The following is a 25,546-nucleotide window of genomic DNA, read 5'->3' as shown; positions in this document are numbered from 1 at the left end:
CAATGATTTCACGCTGAATTTCAGGGACAGTATCAGGGGATCCTCCTTTGTCGCTGACACATTCAGGCCACAACTTTCGCCATACACTGTTCAGACAAGATGACGTGACTTCATTCCATGAATCAGCAATATTGTTGATGCCTTCAAGGATGTTGTACCCACGCCAAAATTCCCTGACAGATGGTGCATTCTCACCATCTGTTTCATAGATGAGCTGTGAGAAAGTACGGCGTAAATAGTAGGCTTTGAATGTTGCTACTGCTCCCTGAACCATAGGCTGTAGCAATGAAGCAGTGTTAGGAGGTAGGAAAATCACCTTCACATTTTCAGACAAGTCATCAAGATTAATAGGATGACCTGGGCAATTATCCAACAGGAGCAGTATTTTAAATGAAAGATTTTCTCTGGCACAATATTCCCTCCAGGCTGGAATAGCATAGAGAGAGAACCATTCTTGGAAGAGAGCCCCTGTCATCCAAGCTTTCTTATTTGAACGCCAAATGACAGGATGTTCTTTGGAATGACCTCTCAAAGCCCTTGGTGTCTCAGATTGGTACACCACCAAGGGTTTAAACTTGAAATCTCCTGAAGCATTCCCACCAAGCAGAACAGTCAGGCGATCTTTGGCAGCTTTAAATCCTGGTGCTGTTTTCTCTTCTCTGGAGATGTATGTGCTCTGTGGCATACGCTTCCAATAAAGCCCAGTTTCATCAACATTGAAGACTTGCTTTGGTGAATAGCCCCCTTCTTCAATGATTTTCTTCAAATAGATGGAAAATTCACTGGCTGCTTCTGTATTGGCACCAACAACTTCACCAGTCACCTTAATACTATGCAGGTAAGAACGTTTCTTAAAACGTTCGAACCATCCACGACTAGCATTGAAATTTTCTGACTGAGAATTCTCACCTTGCTCATTCTGTAGATCATCATAAAGACTTTTAGCTTTTGCTTGGATGACCATCAAACTAAGGGGCACCTGACGCTGGTTTTGGTCTTCAATCCAGACTGACAAGAGTCTTTCCATGTTCTCCATGAGGCTGCTTCGTGTTCGACTTACCCTGCCAGCACTTAAAGGTGTAACACTTTGGGCACTTTGTTTGATTTTGTTAGCATTGCCACGGATTGTTCTGACTGTCGTAGGGGGGAGTCCAAGTTCTCTACCAATATCGACTGCTCGCTCTCCAGCCTCAAGCCGTTTTAAAACCTCCAATTTCATTGCTAAGGTGATAGTTTTTCTTGTTTTCTTAGCAGCAGCAGACTCACTACCATCACTTGCTGGGCGTTTCTGACTCATGTTTAGGGGTGATTCTAAGGGATTGAAGCACTAAATCACAAGCCTGAAACAATCTCAAAAGGACTTTAACATGGCTTCTCTGCCTCACCTTCAGCAAATGCGTCTCATCCACTTTAAAATGGCCTGTCTCTCACCTATTGTGTAGTCTCTCTAAGTTGAATACAGGCCAGGCTTGGGATTCAAAACTAATCAGAAGATTGCAGAGCCAGGCTTCTGAAGGGTAAATACTGCACCTTGTATTTTTCACACAAAGCCCAGAGACAAGGAAGACAATTTTACCTCTACGCAATAGCAAATGCTTCTCTCTCTCAGATTTTAAGATGTCTCCCTGACTCACCCGATGTAAAGTTCCATACTTGGGACAGGGTTAAAAAAAAAGGGTTTTCTATACGTAAAGACCAGTAGCCCAGGTTTCAATATCGCCCTTTTAATAAAAAATTCAGTTGCTTTAGTTATTCTTCACTAAGAACTTTGGAGGTTATTAGTATGAAAACTGTTCCATCAAGAGCTATAAAACACCTCTCCTCACACTTACTCTGAAATGGCGCCAATCGGGTCACATGACCTGATATCACACCAATGCAAAAAGATGCTAACACGAAAGTCAAGACAAATGGAATTACAACCCTCTACTGCGCCATGTTAAATTGGAACGACTTAAAATGGGCCAACTTAAAGCAGGGACTTACTGTAACAACTATAATGACAATTGAAAGCCAAATTACCAAGACCATGAAACAGTACAAGTAACAAACAACCCATGTGGACTTTGTCAATTGCCACTGGATGGCTTTTTACAGATTGTGCAATCAATGTTTTAAAATATTTTTGGATTTGCTACTCAAATTATTGGAGGGGATTTTGGAGATCCAAATCCAGTAAATATATATATTCACAGGCCAGCCTATAAAATACTTATGTTAATTTCTGGATCATTGATGAAGTCGACTACTGGATAAGTGAAATCCAGCAGGCCTCTGGTGACTTGTCTCTTGATTGTCTTACAATTGAAGGCAATATTTTCAGGTGCAGAAGTCATTATCAACTCACCAAAATTGAACTCCCTACTTTTCCTTTTCACCATGGTCCCAGTATCTGTTGGCTGTACAGTATTTCTTGGTCGTTTATTTGGTGGAAAATATTCATCATCTGAAAACAAAAAAATACTATTGTATGAACTTTGTCTTTAATCTTATCCGTGGCATTAATTTAAAAAGTAGACGCTTCATATTCATCTGAACAGAAACATCCTTTAAAAGGACTGATGGCTCAATCTTTACTGCATTTTTATTGATATATTCACAAATAGATTCAATTCTGGAATTCTACAGGTGAGTAGTATTATGAGCTATAATTCTGACTTGTTTATAAGTGATACCAAGGAACGGAAGCAAATAATCACAAGCCTCAATATAATAGTTTCATGATACTGAACCAACACAAAGCCATAATCAAAGTAGGCTGTCTGCAGAATTTACACCGACATTTATGTACGTATTTCACTTTATGCCAATGGGGATATATGAAGAAAAAAAATGGTATAAAAGCAGCAAAAAAAGAGAGCAAAAAGGGAGATCTAGCTAGAGAAATTGACTCTGTAGGGCAAGCAGAAAGCTTATGGTCTAAGATTGTGCTTTTGAGATGTTAACCAATCCATCATTCTCTATTTAAATAACACTGCATTAACAGAGGTGGCAAAATTCCATTGTAATTTTCATCAACTCAAGAATAATCAGTATATTTTACTTACAGGGAAAAAACAAGTCTCAATTGAACCATAAACTCCCTCACCTGGTGTTAACTCAATCCACTGAATCATACAGTGCCCTTCAGCCCATCAAGCCTGCATCGACAAGTGAGAAATACCTGACCTTCAACCTAGCCCCATTTATCAGCACTTGGGCCAACACCACATCATGAAGTTACTCTGTATTCCATGTGCCTTCTTGATAAGTCTATGTGGAACCCTGTTTGGAACTTTGTTGAAATCCATATTACTGCATCAACTGCACTACCCTCAGCTAGGGGGTCACCAAATTCAAACAAATTTACAGGCATGCTGACTATGCCTCATCAAGTCTTTCCTCTCCAAGTGGAGATAGATGCTTTCATCCAGAAATTTCTCCAACTGTTTCCCTCAGCTACTCAAACTGGAAAAGTAGAGATATGGAAGGTGAGAAATGAAAATCCAGTTCAGATGACAAGTGCATGAACCAGTAAGCAAATGTCACCTTTATTCAGGTGAAACAAACAGAGTTTGTGTACATGTTATCAAAGAACAGGGCCCTGTGTATTAAAATACATGACAAAACCACCTGTAAAATTACCCTCCAAGCCACTCACCATCATGACTTCTATCTCCATTCCTTTGTTGTCACTGGATCAAAATCCTAGTATTCACTCCTTATTGACATTGTGGGTTTAACTACAACACATGGACAACACAGGTTCAAGCATGCAGCTCAATCCCCCTTAAGGGCAACTAGTGACAGGAAATAAATACCAGCTCAGCCAGACCTGTACATTTTTACAAAAAAACTTCCAGCATGTGGAAGTGAACTACACTGCAAGCCCAACTGACAATCCCAAATTGGGTTTCACAGTGAACCTTTGCCTGATCAGGATAATCCAGTAATGACATCCAATCGCAGAATCACATCTAATCTTGGATACTGTGTGGCTGGTTTTGAAAGAGTGAGCTGGTCGAGTGCTTTGCTTATTGTGAGCAGGCAAAGGGGTAAGCAGTGTGGTAAGATCCTTAGTCTTAGGGATGTAGTGCTTACATACCTGGAATTGCTAATGCATTATAAATGCTGATTTTTCCCTTGAACTGATATTTTCATGAAATGACCTGATGAGTGCAAGATGAAAAACTTCAATAAAATGGGTATTTTTTTCCATCAATACTCAAGTGAAGTGGGAATAAATGGATCCTTTGCAGGATAGCAGGCTGCTACTAGTTACTAACACCAACCCAAAAGGGCAATTAAGTCCACATTGTTCATAATCAATATAAGTGATTAGGATTTTGGGACCAATTGTAATATTTCAAAATTCGCCGATGGCATCAAACTGAATGAAATGCAAGGTGGGTTCAAGAGCATTTGGAAAGGCTGCGAACAGGCTGGAACGTGGCAGATAGGATATAATGTGAATAAATGTGACACTATTCACGTGGTAGGAAAAACAAAAGGCAGAATGTCTTTAAATGGAGAGGGGGTGGGAAGTACAGATATCCAAAAATATCTGTCCACGAGTCACTAAAACCCAGCATGTAGTTGCAGCAATTAAGGTGACATTCCAGGGGGAATCACAGTACAGAATCAAGATGCCTTCTGCAGCTGTATGCAGCCCTGGTGAGACCACATCTGGAATGTCATGCACAATGTTAGTCTCCTTATCCAAAGGAGGATTTACCATCGAGGGAGTTCAATGGAGTTTCACCAAATGAATCTCTGGGTTAACTGTATACCCAGAAGAGACTAGAGAAACAAAATCTGTACTCCCTGCTTTTCAAAGAATGAAAAGCAAAGAACAAAAGAACAGTGCAGCACAAGAGCAGACCCTTTGGCCCATCAAGAACCAAAATAATTTAAACATAAGGGAGGCAGTGGCCTGCTGGTATGATCACTAGACCATTAAGTCAGAGACTCAGGTAAAAGTTCTGCAGACCACAGTTCAAATCCCACCATGACAGATGAGAAAGAGAACATTTCTTGTATATCTCAATGATCAGGAAGACCTGTAAGGACTAGGCTGAAGCACTGCCAATAATCTTCAGCTACAAGTTTATTACTTAGCTTCCTCCAAAGATCCCCAGCATCACAGGTCTTCAGCCAATTCAATTCATTGTGATATCAACAGACAGTGGAGACATTAGATAATGGAAAGGCTATGGGGCCCTGACAGCTAAATTCCTGATGAAAGGCTTTTGCCCAAAATGTCAATTTTCCTGCTCTTCAGATGCTGCCTGACCCACTGTGCTTTTCCAGCGTCACACTCTTGACTCCAATCTCGAGCATCTGCAGTACTCACTTCCACCTTGGAAATATAATTGCTGCCTTCCATAATACCTTCAATGAGTTCCAGAATTTTGACTCAGCACTACTGATGTTATTGCCAGCCTACCTACAGCACATGAACAAGGCAACATCAGCAACTAGGAATCAGCAATAATACTGGACAAGCAGAGGCACCCAGATTCCATGAATGAATTTTTAAAAATGAAACGCCTGCAAGGTGAAATATGCATTCAGGTTCTCAAGCCTATTTAGCCATTCTTTGATCAAGCCTGATCTGCACCTCAATTTCATAAGTAACAATTTACCTGGTTTAAAATTGACAATTTCAATTAATTCGTGCAATCTAGTTTAAGCATGGTTTTGGTTTCAAAAATTTATCTGAAATGGAGATTAAATTTTGCTTCTCTCTCCTGCCTTCCCTTTGGTATGATGTAAGTCTACTGATAATCATGCCCCACTCTTCCAGATACTATGGGTGAGGAAATAAATATAGACAGGGTTAAGGGCTTCTTAATTCCAAATCCAAAGATCAAAACAATGGACTTCGGGGTGGGTGAAATCGTCATTGGTGCTAAAAATTAAAGAAAGGTACAATCTGTCGCCTGTAGGGTTTGGAGGTTTCTCTTTGCTGTCCTTAAACATACAGCTTTCTACATTCAGCACCGCTTTGCTACTGGAGAAATTAAGCTCTTCAATTAGAAGAGAGAGTGACAAATTATTTTATTTTTAAGAAACACATCAGTTTCTTGGCTATATCATTTTCTAAACAATCCTTAAGTATGTCATAACCCCAAATCTTAAACTGAGCAAAACTATACCTCCAATATATTTTTGAAATGTAAGCAAGACAAGGTCAGAAATAGAGCAATAAAAAGAATCTAGAGAATAAAAGCATCTGTAACAAAGAAAATTAAAAAGACTGAAGCAGGAGGAGGCCATTCAATCCTTTATGCCTGGTTCACCTGGTCATGGTTGTTTAGCGAGCTCAATACCCTAATTCCACCCTCCACCCCATATCCCTGGATCTCTTCTAACCACAAAAGCTATACCTACCTCTTCTTGAAAACACAATGTTTTGGCCTCAACCACGTATCTGGTAGTGAACTCCACAGGCTCACCACTCTATGGGTGAAGAAATTTGTCATCTCGACATTAAAAAGGCTTTCCCCCTTGTCCTTAAGCTACAAGCCCTGGTTCTGGGCTTTCCCACCATCAGGAACATCCTTCTCGCATCTAACCTGTGTAGATTTATAATTTTATAGGTTTCAATGAGATTTCCCTTCCCCCCCACTCACCCATTCTTCTAAACTCCAGTGAATACAATCCTAACTAACTCAATACCTCCTAATATACCAGTCCTGCCATCCCAGGAATCAATCTGTTCAACTTTCACTGCACTCTCTCCAGAGTAACAACATAATTCTTCCGACAAGGAGGCCAAAACTCCAGACATCATTGCGGGTACAGACTCACCAATACCCTGTATAACTGAAGGAGGGCTCATGCCCAAAACGTCGATTCTCCTGCTCTTTGGATGCTGCCTGACCTGCTGCGCTTTTCCAGCAACACATTTTCAGCCTGTATAACTGCAGCCAGACATTCTTGTCCCAGCATTCGAATCCTCTTGCTATAAAGGCAACATGTAGTTTGTCTTCTTCACTGCCTTCTGCTCCTGCATGTTTAAGTAACTCTGGCTGGAGGACACCCAGGTCTCCTTGAACATTAGTCTCTCAATTTACACCAGTTGAAATAATGATTTGCCTTCTTATTTTTGCTACCAAAGTGGATAACCTCACATTCATCTGCATTGTACAGCATCTGCCATGCATTTGCCCACTTACTTAACCTGTCTAAAATCTCACGAACATTGAGTCTTCCTCAAGGCTCACATTTCCACCAAGCTTAATGTCATCTGCAAATTTGGAATTTTATATTCAGTCTCATCTAAGTCATTAACTTGTATTTTGAATAGCTGGAGTCCTAATACTGATCCCTGCGTGTATCCTACTAGTTGTTGCCTGCCATTCAGAAAAAGATCCTTTAAATCTTACTGTTTCCTCTCTACGAGCCAATTTTCTATCCATCTCAATAGACTACCCCCATTCACATGGGACTTTAATTTTACACACTCGTCTGTTATGCTGAAAGCTTTCTGAAAGTTAAATAACCATATCCACTAGCTCTCCTGATAAACTCTACTACGTACATCCTTGAAGAATTCCAGTACGTTTGTTTGTAGATCTGTAGCTACGCAATTTTAGTTTTTGCTGATAATATAATACAAGCATTTTCGTTTCAAATATAAAAACCAAAAATGAATTCTAAACAAGCAGTAAACAAAAAAGACACAGAATCCATAGTGTGGAAGTAGGTCATTCGGCCCTTTAAGTCCACACCAACCCTCAGAGCACCCCACCCAAACACCCCCAATCCTCAATGCTGCATTTCCCATGGCTAACGTACCTAACCTGCACATCCTAAACACAATGGACAATTTGGCATGGTCAATCCATCTAACCTGCACATCTTTAGACTGTGGGAGGAAACGAAGCACCAGGAGAAAACCCACAGAGAGGTAGAACATGCAAATTCCACGCAGACAGGCAGTCATCAAGGGTGGAATCAAACCCAGGTCTCTGGTGCTGTGAGGCAGTAGTACTAACTAATAAGCCACCATGTTACCCTACAGCACTGTATTCATATTCACGTTAAAACATCTGAAAATTTAATTCCTACCTTCTATAGTTACTTCAACTTCTGGATCTTCGCTGGTTTCGGAATATTCCTGCTGTGTCGAATCTAAGAAATGCAAGTACAGAATATTTATCATTTAGGGATACGTCAAACCTTAAAATGGTTTTACATTTAAACATTTTGTTTCAATTAATATAATAAAAGAAATTAATAACTAGGAAATATTAAAACGCAACAATTTTGAGCAAGGACAAAAGGAAGCACTTACGGAAGAGTGAAAGACAAAAGAAATTGACAGAAAAGTACATCCTCCAAAGCCAAAAGGAGGAGGGGCAAAAGAAATAAATGATGTACCTGGAACTGGTGCGCTGCAAACTGAAGGCAAAAAACTGAACAAGCAAAAGAAACAAAATGGTGACAGGAGTTTACATTGTGAAATTGTCAACCTCTAAGACTGAGTTGAGAAGGCCTGAAAAAGTGACTAGCTGGAAGGTAGGATATTGCTCCTGAAGATTATGTTGAGTTTCAATAGTGCAGTAGGCCAAGGACAGAAATGTCAGTGAGACAGAAAATCAAAACAGAATTAAAACAACAGGCCACCTTAAGCTTGGGTCACCTTTGTGGACAAACATGAAGTATGCTGCAATCACCCAATCTGTGTTTGGGCTCCCCAACAGAGGAGACAACACTGAACAGCAAACAGAGTGGTGTAGACCGACATTAGTTAACATAATTCAAGAACCTCTTGGGGACATACAAATACAGGAGAGAGGAGGTAAACTTCAAATGTTACATGTCCTGCAATTGGCATAGAAAGTCACTTTGAGAAAGGATTGAGTGTTGGTGGTGACGGAGGTATGAAACAGGCTATCACGGAGGGAAAGTCTTCTCAAAATGCTGAAAAGGTATTTAGTGGTATACAATTTGCGCTTTGAGACCTGTGTGCTAAGACAAATGATGCCATATACATTTTTAGCAATATTAGTTGAGGAATAAAGGAGAGTCATGAAACTGGCAAAGTACTTCATGGAATCCTTTATATTCATTTCTAGAATGAATAGGACCTCTGCTTAATATCTCATCATAACAACATCTCAGTCAGTGAAATACAACATCAGTACTGTACTGAAATGTCAGTGAACACTACAGATCTTTAACAAGGCTTCCTAGGCATCACATGACTGGTGATAATGGTGCGTGCTGTAGATCCCTGCCAGAGTTGTTTGAATAGTGATTGGATGGCGAATACTGGAATTAGTTGGGGGAACAAAATCTCTCCAAGGGATCCAAGTTTCTCTCCTATTTTCTGAAAATGCTCTCAAGTTCAGGGTGAAATCTCTCTGCCCTTCTGAAAAAGCTCCTGCAGTTGCTTTTTCAATATATTTCCTGAACAAATTACATATACCAAGATTCCAGAGACCACCATGCACGGTTGATCACGTGCCAGATCAGAGCCTCAGAAGATTGTACACCATGTCTGTTTTGCTTTCAAGATTTACCTTAAGGGCTAGAAGGTTTTTTTTAAAAAAAAAGGTGAACTTGTGCAGAGAAATTATTTTTCTCCCCCCTCTTTTCTTAAAGAGTGTGCGCGCGCGCATGCATACACCCGCTCTGGTTTATTTAAAAGGGATAAACATTTACACTTTCACATTATCAACTACGTTAACCAGTTATTTTGTTATTGGTTTACTCCTAAAATTGTAGGTATTGAAAGAAACCTGGTCAATATATTTTATTTTAAAAAGTCAATAATAAATAAAAAAGGTATTTCATTGGCCACCTCAGTAACTGGGTAAGTTATTCTTAACATTGTGTCCCACTAATCCTTTAACTTTTTGTCTCCGCGAGTACATTTAACATTAAAATATTATTTTTCAGGTTAGCAGACAATAGAATATCATGGTCAGTCAAGAAAGTCTTATAATTGGTTCCTTATTGTCTCTGGTAAAAACCGTCAACTATATTTTAATTTGAGAGATGAATAGCCTTGCATTAAATTAAGAAAACTTGTGAAGCTAACTGGTGAGGTTGAATAGAGGGAAGCCGATTCACCTTTCTTCAACTGGTCGCATCAAGATCCAGTCAAAAACAAGTGCCATTAAATGTGACTTGTAGCACTAATGTAAAGCCAGTCTCTTGCACATCTGGTCCAAATAATTTAAACATTCTTCAGCCAGCAGTGCTGAGGTGATGATTGATCTCAGCCTCCTCGTCAGGTCTCCAGCATCACAGATATCTGCCTTCAGCCAACTTGATTCAGTCCACGTGTTATGAAGGAATATTTGAAGGCACTACATGGAGCATGTGCTGAATATAGGTGTTATTCAAATTTTGTTCATTTCAATCAATTCTAACATTTTAAAAATCTTAATAGACAGAATAAAGTACATGAGCGATTATGGGAATAACCACACACGAGTTCTAAATTCATGACAGCAAATTCAATTATAGTACCACAACGTTTGGATTGTGCAAAATCCAATATCATACCGCACTTAAGGCTAACTCTTACCACCACTGAGAAGTTGCTCAGTAAATTGTAAACAATCATTAGATTGAACAATAATTAAGTCCTTCTGCCTCAAAGACTAGCACCACTCAAATTCACAATTGAGCAGCTCCATTACAAATGCAGAACACTGCAGGAATCTGAAGTAAAAGCAGAAAATACTCAAAATTCAGCAAGTCAAAAGAAACAAACTTCTTGCTACTCCATCTTTAGGCTAGTAAGTGGCAAGAAACATTCAAGCGATAACTGCCAGGCAATGGCGACTTCAACAAGAGAATTCAATCAGGTCGTTACATTCAACGGTATTGCCACTGCTGAACCTCTAGCCACCAGATCAACAGGAGGGTTAGCATCAACCAGAAACTAAAATATACCGGCCACATAAATACTGTGGTTACAAAACCAAGTCACAGGCTAGCAACTCTGCAGCAAGCAACTCACTGCCTGACTTTGCAAAGCGTGTCAGCCATTTACAAAGTAGAATCAAGGAAGTTGATAGTTAAATTCAAACAACTAGAAGCTACACAATATCCAGAAGAAGCAACTCACTTAATTAACACCCCATTTAACACCTTTAACATTCACTCATCAGCAGTACACTTTAGCAGCATTTACAAGATGCAATGCAACATCTCACAAAGGTTCCTTCAACAGCACTTTCCAAATCTGCAACTTGGACAAAGGTCATTGGGAGCATCACCAGCAAGTTTCCCTCCAAGCCAAACACCATCCTGACTTGCAGCTACACCACAGGTCCTTCACTGTTACTGGGTCAAACTCTTGGGAGTTGGGTGTAGCTACACTCGAGTGCAATAGTTCACAAGAGCAGCTCACCTCCACCAACTCAAGGATCAGCAATAAGAGCTGGTCAAAGACACCTGAATCCTCAGAATCAAGACACAGTAGGCAATTGGGGATTGGGAGGGGATGGGTGCTTTTTTTTTAAAAATGCAAGTTTCCCAAATCCTTCTAACTACTTGGACTTGCAATTCACAGCTTGTTTTTCTTTAAAACTCCAATCAACATAGAACAATTTTAATCAACAGTTACACTTCAGTAACTTGGAGACTAACATGTTTCAGCTCTGATGTGAACACAAAAGATAGTATTTTAAGGGGGTTTATCAGAACAGGAAAACAGAATTACTCCAATTCTTACCATCAGCTGTAAATTCCTCCTCAGTCTCATCACTTGATACATCAGCATCTTTCTGGGGCCCACTTTCTGTTGGCACATGAAACTTGAAATTACCGTACAACATCACTTTGCATGCCATAATATAGGATGCAATTGAAATGGGTGTTTTAGATGGAAGCTATCATTCATTATGCCCCAACTGAACAGAAAAAAATCAATTTCCTTTCAATCAACATTTAAGTCAATGAAGCACCACAACTATGAAGGGGTCATTTCTTCCTTCCTTTCAGATGGCAGAATTTCAAGCAACCAGAAATTTTGGGAGGGATGAAAGGCAATGTTTATATAGCACTATTTCTTGCAACAAACAACCCCTGTAGAATTGTAACATCAGAGCACAAAAATTTGCACATAGATACAGCTTCATATTCATCCTGATAACTGAAAAATTGTGAATTACTAAACAGCAAAACCTCTGGATGTAAGTTTACTCGCTGAGCTGGAAGGCTAGTTTTCAGACATTGTCACCATACTAGGCAACATAGTCAGTTCACAATGTTCACTCTTAAAAGCAATTAATTCACATGTCCTGTATTGATGAGCTGTGTAAAACATTTGACAACATAAAGCATTTGCCATGCAATTGTCCATTTCACATTTTATATCCTGATTCATTCCCACATTCCTCACAGTTTACTGCTTTCATGGGTTTCAATTTGCAAACCTTGAAGTATGAAAGAAGGACTTGCATATAAAATTGCACCTTTCATGACCACCAGGCATCTAATCATTTTTTCAGCCAATGAAGCACTTTTCAAGCACGAATTAATTATTTACATAGTGTAAGAAAAGAACACAGCACTGGTGCCTCTCATCCAATATTCCTAATAAGCTGAATGGGTCAGCAGCAACCCAAAAGATAATTTGCAGATCTTGCTCGGAGATAAAAGTGTGCTATAACTTTTTTTTAAAATCTAAGCTAACATAACCAGCCTCAAGGATAAATTGTTAAACTGCCGTTTATAAATACTGTAAATCCATACAAATGCCATTGTATGCTGTTCAACCATTTCTGCTATTTCGACAACAAATTCCATTGAATTAGTCAAACGCAAAGAGATATCTCAAGTGCCTCTTTTTCTTTCCCAATCATTAGTGACAGCTAAGATATTAGAAACAACGTTAAACTGACTAGCCAGTAGTCCCTAGTGACATCCTTATGTTCTTATTTGAAAGAGTGTCACAGGTGTCATTCTCACGGAATCAATACAATTCCACTGCGGAAGCAGGCCATTTGGCCCAGCAAGTTCACACTGACCCTCTGAGTGCATCCCACCCAGAAATCCTGCCCCATTCCCTCCCATTCATGTAACTCTGCATTTCCCATTGCCAATCCACCTAATCTGCACATCTTTGGACTGTCGAAAGAAACCCACTCAGACACTGGGAGAACATGCAAACTCCACAGAGTCAGTCAATCAAGGCTGGAATCGAACCTAGTTCGCTAGCGCTGTGAGGGAGCAGTGCCACTCAAGATTATTGCACAGCTTTAGGTAGTAAGAGCAGAAAATCATAGTCTATTAAGTCTGACAGGCCTCAACTCTACTTTTTTGCCCTTTTCTCCATAACCCTCAATTTACTGATTAAAAGTATTTGTACTCAGCCTTGAATATACTCAAAACTCTCCTTTTACAGCCCACTGGTAAAGAAATGCATTAATTCAACACCCTCAGCAGAAATTCTTCAACAGATTAAAACATTCAATATCTTACGCAGAGATTAAGCCTTTTGGCCTGAGACACAGTCACAATGGAAAAGAACTGTTTCACACCTGCACCGTCAAGTCCCTAGGGATTTTGTATGTTTCAATAAGATCACTTCTCATTCTTCTTTACGGCAATGAACACTCACCCAAAGTATTTAACTTCTCCTCTTAAGACAGTCCCTCTGTAACCCAAACTTCGCTGAACTGTCTCCAATGTCAGTATTCACAGTACTCCAGCTGAGGCCGGACTAGTGACTTGCTTCATTTTAACAAAACTTGCCTATTTTTATATTTCATTCCCTTTGAAATAAAAGGCAAAAATTCCAATACCATTCCTTATTACCTGCTGAATGTATCTGCTAGCTTTTTGTGATTTGTGCACAAGTCGTCCCAAATCCTTCAGTGCTGTAGCTTTCTGCAATCCTTCCCCATTTAAGTAAATGTTCAGCTTCTTATTCCTTCTGCCAAGAGTACCATACATTTTCCCACATTATATTCCATTTGCCAAGTTTTTGCCCACTCGTTTAAGGCATTCATTCCTCTGAAAGCACTCTGCAGTAGCCTTAGCATTTGTCTTTCCCATCTACTTTTGTCATCCACAAAGATGGATATTGTACATTCACTTTCCCGGTCCCAGTTATTAAAATATATTGAAGATAACTACGATCGCAGCACTGATCTGTGGCACACTAGTTATAGATTGCATCCTGAAATTGCCATACTTATCCCAATTCACCATCATATATTCGTTGGCCCATCTTCTATCCATGCTAATCTAACACCACAGGTTCTTAAGTAGCTTAAGACGTGGTATCTTAAGTATCTTCGGAAAACCCAAATAAATTGCACCCACTGTTACCCTTTTATATATCCTGCTGTGCCTCCTCAAAAGAATTTAAGTACACTGACCAGGCATGATTTGCCCTTCATGAAGCCATGCTGACTCTGCTTGATCCTATTATGTATTTCTAAGTGCTTTGTTATTAGATCCTTTAGAACAGACAATTTCCCAATAATAAACAAGCTAACTGGCCTACAGTTAGTAATTTTTCACTTCCTTTTTATATTAAGGGTCTTCCAACCATTGCAATTTTTCCAAAAATCTGAAGAATTACTCTATGGATAGTCTCCACTATCTCTTTAGCTACTTGGTTCCAAGAACACATCTATCAGTTTCAGGGGACTTATTAGTCTTTAACTCCATTGTTTTCCCTAGCACATTTTCCACAATGATAGTTACTGTACTTATTTCCTTTCCTCCTTTTATCCCTAGATTTTGTTTTAGTATTTTTGAAATGCTAGATGTCTTTGCTGTGAAAACTGATAGTGTGATTATTCAGCATATCTACCATTTCCTGATACCCCATTATTTTCTCAGCCTGTTAACGTATAAAAAGGTAAAGAGAAACTAAAGCTTTTGCTTCTTGATATTACTTGCTACAACCCACAATCTCCACTCCCACTTCACTTAGCAGCAGGTCAAATAAGGTTTGTGGTTGTTTTCTTTGCAATTGTTGAAACAAAGCAGGATTTAGTGAACAGTACAAATTCTACTACAGTAACTACAGCACCACCCAGTGGGAGTAAGCATTGAGACAATAAAATTCTACTTAAAAAAAAAATTAGGAGCATGGCAACACTAATGAGACCAAACAGAAAATACAAAAAAAAGTGTCAAAGCTGTGACTTAAAACCAGGTGAATTTGTACAGTTTCTGGTCAGTCACTTAAAAGATTACAAATCAACTACATGGTTTTGAATTGCAATCATAAGGACAAAAGTGGAGGGAAACAACAAACAGATATACGTCAGTCTCTGTAATATTCAAGTTGTTTGGGCAAAGCCAAACTAAATATCCAGTTAAGTAGAGCAGCAACGTGGGATCCACAGGAAATCTGCAGATTAATAAACAATGAAATAGACAAATGACAGACTAACTGATGGAAACTGGCCCTCCTCGAAAATGGAATCAACCTTAAAATTTCTAAAAATTGCCAGATGACAAGCACTGCACATGGTTTCCTCTCCACCCATGAGGATTGCAGTTAGCTCCTCTGATGCAAGTGGGAGCTGCAGTTCAAATGGTAGCAGCCTTACGAACATATGAAATAAGAGCATTCAATAACCACTTGGCTTCTTGAGCCTACTTTTCCATTCAATAGCATTACAGCCAATTAGTTTGTTTTTCATATTCCACATTCTCATCTACACAGATTCCCCTGCCACACAAGAATCTATCCACCTCTTCCTGAAGTATATTCAATTACCCACCTCCACAACATTCTTGCCTCAAGAGTCACAGATCCCACGTTCAAGTCCTTCCAGACATTTATACAGAAGATTAGACTAATTCTTTAGTGTCGTACTTGCGTTTTTGCTTCAGAGTCAGACTGTAACTTATGAGATGGCTGAGACTCTCTCTTGCTTTGCCAGTTTAACATAGCAGACCCCCAAAACATTTTTGATGAAGAGCAGGATCTCCTCTCCAAGATCTTGGCCAATATTTATCACAAGACCATCTAGTCATTGTCACAAAGCTGGTCTGTGGGAGCTTGCTGTCATGTTTATTGACAGACAACAGCAGCTACAGATTACAAGTAAAGCACAATATAAAGCAATGTGGTACACTGTGGTCATGGAAAGTACTATAAAAATGCACATTTTTCTTTCATTAGCACACTTCAATTCCTACCCTACCAGTTGATTTTACAAATGAAATTGTGAACATACAACTCTTTAAAACAATACACAATAGACAAATAGTTCTACACATTACAAAACACTTCCAACAGTAACAAGGTGCTCATAAGTAAACATTACTGCACAATGTCATCATTTAAGGTTCCAATTAAATGCAGATTTTATTGCCAAGGTCTTGCTTGTGAATCAGCTTGTCCATGAAAGATGGTTTGCATTCTTATCCACCAATTTCAACAGTTTCACATAATCAGTAGATATTATTTCTGCATCTGTAAACCAGGTACGGTTCACCATTCTTATAATTCAAAGTTATTGGAATAGAGACTTCAAGGGTGAAAATTTCTGATGCACTGCTCAGTCAATCCATTCCAAACCTCAACTAAACTCGAGAGTCGACAAGAAAACAATCAATCAATCATTATTGCCATTCATTCCATCCAAGTATTTCATCATTTTGCTCATCCGGCCACCAACAGTAAAGTCCTTGAAGCCTTCACATCATATCCTGATCCACGAGGGTGAACACTGCCCAGCATGCTCAGAGCCAATTAGATTTTCTGTTGCTTCGAAATTTTGTATAAATCACACATTAAAAGGCAAAGGATTCATTCACTTAACCTACTACACCTACATTAGTCCATTCTTCAACAACAACTTTGAAGCAATTTAACATCCAGTTGAACTTACATTTATATAAAAGTATTTAACATGCGAAACTACAGGAAAGGGGCATAATGGAGCTGAAGATGATGACAAAATGAATACTATATCAACAGAGGAAATGTTACAATGGGTGACCAAAAATTAAGTTGAAGAGATGATTTTAAAGAAGTCATGAGGAAGGAGATATATAGACAAGAGGGAATGAGGTATAAAATTCAAGACTGAGGGATCAAAGTTAGCAAACGCTATGTCCAGAGTTGGCAAGAGGTGAGATGTGTAAAAGGGCCAGAGTCATACAGATTAACCATTCAAATGAGATTGAAGGGGTGGCTGGGACTATAGAGGTTGCAGACTTTAGGATAAGGTTGAGAACTCTATAACCAAGACATTGAGGATCAACATAAACAAACAATAGGAATAACGTTTTGTCAAGCACACTGAAGCTATGCACTTAAAGCAGCAAGAAATGCTTAAATAAAATGTCAAATGAAGGAACAAAATATTCTGTTGATGAAAGAAAAGTTTTCATTCCGCATCAACCTAGAGATGGAGATCACATTAAACATTATCCAAAGTGCAAATAAAATAACAATTCCCACTGCATTCCCATCAACCCTCGCCAGTTAACATACTAACAGACAGAAAGCACAGAAAAATACTTAACTGGGGGAAAAGCAATTTCTCAATTTTGTGCACGAGCACAAAATACCATAAATATAATCAAATCAGCTCATTGGTGGATTATGCATTTTTTATTTTCAAAATCACAGAAATGGTCTTTGTAGAATACATGTCAATATAATTCAGAAAAATAATTACCTTGGTAAGACTTTGACTGGGGAGCTGCCTCAGTATCACTAGCTTCTGAAGTAGTTGCACTAGGTCCTGGTTATAAAAACATGCAATTGTTTGAAAAACAAACGTTTACAGCATGCATTTATAATTTGTATAATGTGAAAAGAGATACAAAACAGTGAACTAATCTTATTCCATACTGACGATGGACTGACAATTAAGCACATTTCCCTCAACTCTCTCAATTTTCTGGAACGACAAACAGAACCAACGAGGATAACTGGGGTATGTGCACCAGTCTGGGAAATATCTCCCCAATACAAGAAAAATCAAAAATAAGTTCCGCCCCTCATCCCAAATATCAGGCTACTTTGTCCAAGACATTCATCTAGGCATCCCAAACGCTCTTAGAGTTCCCTTCTCCACCCAGCCTTCATACCAAAATTAATCAGTTCACACTTCCCTGCATTATATTTCATCTGGCATCAATCCAACCAATCCATCAAATTCGCAACATCCTTTTGAAGTTCTGCACTATCCTTCAGTTCATAATTGAAGTGGGCGGCACGGTGGCAAGCACTGCTGCCTCACAGCGCTTGAGACCCGGTTCAATTCCCGACTCAGGCAACTGACTGTGTGGAGTTTGCATGTTCTCCCCGTGCCTGCGTGGGTTTCCTCCGGGTGCTCCGGTTTCCTCCCACAGTCCAAAGATGTGCGGGTCAGGTGAATTGGCCATGCTAAATTGCCCATAGTGTTAGGTAAGGGGTAAATGTAAGGGTATGGGTGGGTTGCACTTCGGCGGGTCGGTGTGGACATGTTGGGCCGAAGGGCCTGTTTCCACACTGTAAGTAATCTAATCTAATCTAATTCAAACTTTGTTTCACCTGCATATTTTGAAATTGTGGATTGTACATCCGAGTATGGATCACTAATTTATAAATTAAGAGTAGAGGAGAGGCCTAGTGGTATTATCACTGGACTATTAATCCAGAGACCCAGATAACATTCTGGGACCCAGATTTGAATCCTGCCACATCAGATGGTGTAATTCAGATCTAATGAGGACCATGAATCCATTATTGATTGTCATAAAAACCCATCAGGCCCACTAATGTCCTTTAGGGAAGGAAACTGCCTGGTCTGGGCTACATGTGACTCCAGACCCACAGCAATGTGGTTGTCCTCTGGAAAATTAGGGATAGGCAATAAATACTGAATTAACCAGCAATGTCCTCATCTCATGAATTAATTTTAAAAAATGAATAAAGCTTCAGAAACTGTTTATAAACAGGTCTTTCCTCCCTCTATACACTTGTATACTTGGATGCAATTCATTCGTTCCTGTGTTTTTTTTTAAAAAGTCAACTTTAGGTACAGTCTCTGATATCACTAACAACTTTAAAGCCTTCAAGTGTTTACATTTCCTCCTGTTACACTATGGCCTGTACAGCTTCTTCCATTGTAAAGGTGAATGCAAAGTATTCAATTAATATCTCAGCCATGCCAATGTCTCCAAGCACAAATCTCCAATTTATCCCCACTCCTCCTTTTACACACATTTTAATATTTATGTGCCTATAGAGAACTTTTTTTTTTAAAAATATTAGCTGCTATTCTCACTTCATATATTTTACCATTTCCACTAATTCTGTACTCTCCAAGGCACTGCCTCACCTAGTGTAATTATCTATTCTTCCATCCGCTACCCATCCCAATGTTAGTCTCATTCCACTTCTGTCCTTCCCCTGCAATCACTATTATACTGTACTCGGTTAAGATAACTTGGTCTGCCCTTTTTCATTTTCACTTTTCCTTTACCTATGCTTCTTTTCTGCATACTTGCTCTGCTCAGTTCATGAGCACCTTCTTGCCTGACAGCATTGTACATTCAAAAAGGTGGTCAGCTGATAGAATCAGTCAGGTGTTGCAATAAACCAATTCAGATCAATTGAAGCAATGCTTTATTACGTGGCATGCAATAACATCAAGAATCCAGTACCTTTAATACCAGGTAGGCACAGATAAACAAAATGATTTCACAAAAATCAGACTGAGCATACAGTTAGTTATATATGCCAAAAGAGAGCATTGTAAACTAGATTGCCATATTACCTTGAACACTGTATCGATAATAATCTGGATCTTCTGGCTCTGCTTTGATTGCAACCGGCTCAACGGATGTGCCTTAAACAATTGAGATTGAATTTGTTATATAAAATTTTCCTATTTTATAAAAAGATTACAGGAAAAAAGAAATTAGCTTCTCTCTCATTCCATCCCTTCAGCAGGGACAGCATCTCTAATGCAGTCACCAGGAACTCTTCTTCACTTATCCACGTGTCTATTATTCACATATGATTGTTATCATGAATGCCAATATACTACTTAGTCACAGCCAAGTGCAACATTTCTCTCACCAACAAGTCAACTGACACTCCATTTTACATGGAGCACAACAACGAAAAGCATTTACTAGCCACAGACAGTTCTCCTATAATGTGAGATTTGTAAATGCAATTTGACTAATGCAATTTGTGAATTGCTAACTTCTTTTTATAAAGCGAAGTATTATTGTTTATTGCATATTTCCATCCCCGACACTTGGGGTCATGGTCCGTGGAGGGCTGTCAACATCACGTGGGTCAGTCGACTCGCACATTTTCTGAAAAGCTTCGTGAAAGATACAGTGCAGTACTGATTTTAGGCCCTATTGTTTTGAAACTAATGGTGACGCTGACCCTCAGCTCCTGCCTTAATACAGCTCTGTACAGTAATTCAGCATACTCAAACTCCTCAAAATAAAAAAAAAGTGTTACATTTACTGTTGTAGGTCACTGAAATAGGATTTTAAAATTTGGGCTGTGCTATCGTTTTTAATTGGCTAACTACTATTTTTGTTTCAATTTTTAAAGACTGTTAAGGGCGAAACATTAAAACTTTGTTTTTCCCATAGACCCCATTATTCTACTGTGCAATTTTTATAACATTGTCGCACAGGAATGCAAGTCTTACATTATAGAACTACCTGTACTTTACATGAGTCATTGAGATGTACAGCACGGAAAAAGACCCTTCAGTCCAATTCGTCCAAGCTGATCAGATATCTTAAATTAGTCTAGGCCCATATCCCTCAAAGTCAAGAAGTGTGGTGCAGGAAAAGCACAGATCAGGCAGCATCCGAGGAGCAGGAGAGTCGACGTTTCGAGCATGGGCTCTTCATCAGCATTCCTGATGAAGAGCTCATGCTCGAAACGTCAACTCTCCTACTCCTCACATGCTGTCTGACCTGTACTATTCCAGCACCTGAAGTCCTCAGTTTCCCTTGAAGCCCCTCCTATTCAGATATCCATCCAGATGCCTTTTAAATGTTACAACTGTACCAGCCTCCACCACTTCCTCTAGCAGCTCATTCAATACAGGCACAACCTTTTGCATGAACAAGTTGTTCCTTAGGTCCCTTTTAAATCTTCCCCCCCCCCCTTACCCTAAACTTATGTCTTTTGTTCTGGACTCCCCCAACCCAGGCAAGAGACCTTGGGTATTTACCCTATCCATACCCCTCTTGATTTTATAAACCTGTGTAAAACCACCCCTCAGCCTCAGACACCCCAGGGAAAACAGCGCCAGCCTATTCAGTCTCTCCTTGTAGCTCAAATCATTTATATAAATGACAAAAAGCAGTGGACCCAGCACCGATCCTGGTGGCACACCACTGGTCACAGGCCTCCAGTCTGAAAAAATGGCACTCCACCATCACACTGTCTTCTACCTTCAAGCCAGTTTCTGTATCCAAGTGGCTAGTTCTTCCTGTATTCCACGAGATCTAACCTTGCTAACCAGTCTACCATAACAGAAGCTTGTCGAACACCTTACTGAAGTCCACATAGATCACACTTACTGCTCAGCCCTCATCAATCTTCGTTGTTTCTTCTTTGAAAAACTTAGAGTTAGTGAGACATGATTTCTCAATCACAAAGCCATGTGGACTATCCCCAAACAGTCACTGCAAACCCCAATTACATGTAAATCCTATCCCTCAGGATTCCCTCCAACAACTTGCACATCACCAATGTCCAGCTTACTAGTCTATAGTTCCCTGGTTTTTCCTTACCACATTTCTTAAATATTGGCACGACGCTAAGTCAACTTCCAGTCTTCCGGCACCTCACCTGTGACTATTGATGATACAAATATCTCAACAATGAGGCCAGCAATCATTTCCAGAGCTTTCCACAGTTCTCTGGTACCAGTCTCATAAAAATGCTTATTGTTAGAGCTTTCAATGTAAACTCAAAGTTGATAAATGACATATAAAACTGTAATAGAAAAGCATAACAGATCACCTCTTCAAAACCTCTATTGAAGTTTTCAAATTTCTATTCAAATTTTGCCTCATTTGAAATGGAACATTAAATATACACAATCAGCTAATGTTACATTTATTAATGCATTTAGCTCACAACACTAAATAGCTGAGAAGTCAATTTTAAGGATTTAAAGTACACCAATCTAAACTACTTCAATGGTTGGTCAATTAAACATTTAAATGAATTTAGTGCTTATTTTAAGCATACCTCACCATGATTGTAACTTGAGATAGATGGTTATCAACTCACTGCAGAACAGGGACAATCACTGCTTCTTTGAAATAGCTTCCCATTGGGTCTCACACTTTTGCCTACTCTATCCTATTATAATTATAATATTAAAGAAATACAGTATTAAAGAAAATGCGAATATTGAAGGAAAACAATTGAGGATGCACCGGACTAGAAAACCCTGGAATTAGAGAATTTTCTAAGAACAATTAAAATGAGCATCTGAAACAGACCTGCAATCCTACTAAACGGAGTGAAATATCAAATTCTTTTACTTTGGATGATTGCCAAGGCTAGGAGTAATCACTATCCTCCACTTTCAGCTTCTACCACAACCCCCTTTTTCGTTTGTCTTGGTTGTGGACCAGCAATAATGGTCTGTCTTTGTCAACACCTGGGTTCTTTTGCAGCCAACGTTATCCCTAGAATAAGTCTTGAACCCGGGGTTATCCTGCTCAAGAAGCAGGAGAGCTACCCATTGAACTTCTATAACAGCATGAGAAGTGACCATATTTTGTAAATTCTGAAGAAAGTAATAAGGACACAAGTTAGCATTAAAAATACAATGCAGAAACTTTCAATGGATACTGATACCACACTAACTTGTTTATTTTCCAACAAAAAGCCTATGGAATTGAGAATTTGAAGTGGTGGCACTTACTAGGTTGGTTGTCATCCGATGGCTCAGTTTTCACCTGAACTGGAACAAAGCTATAAAATAAAAACAACATATTCAATGCAATCGTGGCTAACCTAGGGCTTCAATTTTACTTAGCTGACCACTCCCATATATTTGAGTGTACAAAGACATGCCTATCCCAACTTTAAATATATTAAAATGATGGATGGTTCTAAAGATTCACATCTCCTTGAAGTTTAGATATTTTTCTTCTTCTCGGTCTGAAATGGTCATCTCTTTTCAATGCAAACACCTCATTCTTTTAAATTAGGATATTTTGACTCAGTACATCATTGGACAATCCCCTCATCTCAGGCACTAATCTAGTACATCATTCCTTAAATATGAGTACCAAAGTTCTCCAGGTTTGGTCTTCCCATTGTCCTACTTCAATCCTACTGCAATTAAAGGTAACATGCCATTCGTCTTTTTTAGTGCTTGGTCTCCTACATACCAACTGTAGATTGTAAGAGCACAAAGTCTCTCTGGTCATAACAATAAAAAAAAAATACATTGTATAAACTTGTGAATTTAGATATTCAAATTCAATAACCTCATTCTCACTCATATTATACTCCATCTCTTACCTGGTTTCCCACTCCCTTAACTTGTCCATATCTCTAGCAAGCTCAGAAAATACGGAGAAACCCAACAGGTCTGGCAGCATCTTCCTTTCACAAAACCATGCTGATTCTGCCTTTTCTTTTTGAGTGCCCTGATATAACAATATTCATAACAGCTTTTTAACATTTTCCCTGACAGATGTTAATTCTATCTCCACCCTTTAAACAAACATTTGCTGTCTGATCAAATGGAACTGTACCCAAATCAAAGGATTTTGGAAAACTAGAACCAAGGAAACATCCCTCTCACTAGCCATTTAAGACCCTAGGATGAAGGTAATCAGGACCAGGGAAATTTGTCAATACAGCTCCCAACAATTTGTTGAGTACCACTTCCCTGAAGATTCTTATGCTCGTTCCACTATCCTTTCATTTTCTCGATTCAAAGCTAATTCTATGCTACTTATATCCTCTACAGTGATGAGCAGTACAAAATACCCATTAATCTGTCTTCTCCTTATGTACCAATAATTCCTCAGACTCAATTAAATAGGATCCAGGTTCACCTTAACTATTTCCCATTTAACATAACCACTTGAACTCTTACTGCTATTCTGCAGGAACTAGCTTTCTCATAAAAGCTTCTGTCATATTATTCTTTGCTGTTTTTTGTATTCAATCTTCTGACCTGTCACCCATTTTTGTGGAAGAGATGCTTTTGCTTCAAGGTTGATGTTAACTTTAACAATATTTTAAAGTCACAATGAACACCTTGGACATTTATCACTTGTTGGAACTTATCTTGGCTATTCTGAAGTATCCCCTTTTATGTCTGCCACATTATCTCCACTGACCAATCCCTTAATCCAGTTTGCCCATTTCATTTTAGCTAGTTCTGCTTTCATGCCCTCATCATTGCCCTTCGTCAAGGTTAAAACTGGAATCTTGAACCTAACTCCTCCAAACGTAATGTAAAATTCAATCATATTCTGATCACTGTGACCTAGGAGTGACTTCACTAGCAGGCTAATTAGGCTAATCGCATTGCACAAATACCAGGTCTAGTGCAGTCTGCACTATGATTTCCAAACCATTAAAATCTATTCCATAAACATACTATGAACTCTCCTTATTTAGGTCACTTCTGCTGATCAAGTTTCTCAGTCCACACACAAAATTTTCCTTTGATTATCAACATATCTTTCTGACAAGTCCCATTATTTCTGCCCTTACACACCATTTTACTGAAGATGCTGTTAGGGAGCCTTTACCCCACTCTCAAAAAAAAATTCTTCCCTTTATCACTTCTCATCTCTGCCTCAAGCACTTCTACTGCCCAGATAACATTCAGTCAATCCTTGGGTGCCTATCATATGTTAAAAAATCAAGGCCCTTCAGGAATATAAAAGCAGAAAAGAACTTAAACAAGGAATTAAGGCTAAAAGGAGTCATGAAATATCCTTGGCAAGTACAATTAAAGGGGAATCCCAAGGCAATCATTATAGATATTAAAAGAGGATAGCAAGAGAAAGGGTAGGCCCTCACAAGGACAAAAGGAGAGAACTTATGCATGGTGACCGGGGAGGGGGGTGGTGAGGTCATTAATGAGTACTTCTCATAAGTATTCACCAAGGAGAAGGATGAAGTTATGATTAGGGAGGGGTATGCTGACATTTGTCAATGTGATGGCGGTTTTGGACACCTTGAAAAACAAGATAGATAAGTCGTCAGGGTTTGATGAGGTCGTTCCCATGCCACCTGATGGAGGTTTGGGAGGACATTGCTGGGAACTTGAGATTTTTGTATTCTCTTTAGGGATAGTCAACATGGCTTTTTGCAGGGGACATCTTGTCTCAAATTTGAGATGTTTGAACAAGTGGCGAAGACTATTGATGAGGGTAAGGTAGTTGTGTTGTCTACATGAACTTTACAAAAGCATTTGACAAGATTCCTCATGGTAGATTGGACCAGAAGATTAACTCACAGAGGATCCATGGTGAGCTGGCAAGTTTGATACAAAATTGGCTTAGCCACAGAAGACACTGAGCAGCTATGAAGGGGCACTTTTCTGACTGGAGATCTGTGACCAGTGGCATTCTGCAAGGATCAGTGATGGGACCTCTG

General features: G+C 39.2%; 1 protein-coding gene across 7 annotated transcripts in view; it reads right to left on the bottom strand.

Annotated features, from left to right (window-relative positions):
• LOC132830462 (general transcription factor II-I-like) overlaps positions 1-25,546 on the bottom strand; it is a 148,042-nt gene that overhangs the window by 73,047 nt on the left and 49,449 nt on the right. For 6 of the 7 annotated variants that reach the window (XM_060848196.1, XM_060848197.1, XM_060848194.1 and 3 more), the window contains exons 8-13: positions 22,842-22,891; positions 19,695-19,766; positions 17,607-17,672; positions 11,681-11,746; positions 8,056-8,118; positions 2,348-2,446 (exon numbers count right to left, since the gene is read on the bottom strand). In XM_060848196.1, the coding sequence (XP_060704179.1) occupies positions 2,348-2,446; positions 8,056-8,118; positions 11,681-11,746; positions 17,607-17,672; positions 19,695-19,766; positions 22,842-22,891 (416 nt within the window). The remainder of the gene's footprint in view (positions 1-2,347; positions 2,447-8,055; positions 8,119-11,680; positions 11,747-17,606; positions 17,673-19,694; positions 19,767-22,841; positions 22,892-25,546) is intronic. The other variant, XM_060848199.1, reaches the window with a different exon arrangement.

This window comes from Hemiscyllium ocellatum, chromosome 31, assembly GCF_020745735.1.
Source record: "Hemiscyllium ocellatum isolate sHemOce1 chromosome 31, sHemOce1.pat.X.cur, whole genome shotgun sequence".
In the NCBI taxonomy this organism is placed as follows: domain Eukaryota; kingdom Metazoa; phylum Chordata; class Chondrichthyes; order Orectolobiformes; family Hemiscylliidae; genus Hemiscyllium; species Hemiscyllium ocellatum.
The sequence above is the reverse complement of the archived record's forward strand: the minus strand, read 5'-3'. Positions and strand labels throughout refer to the sequence as shown.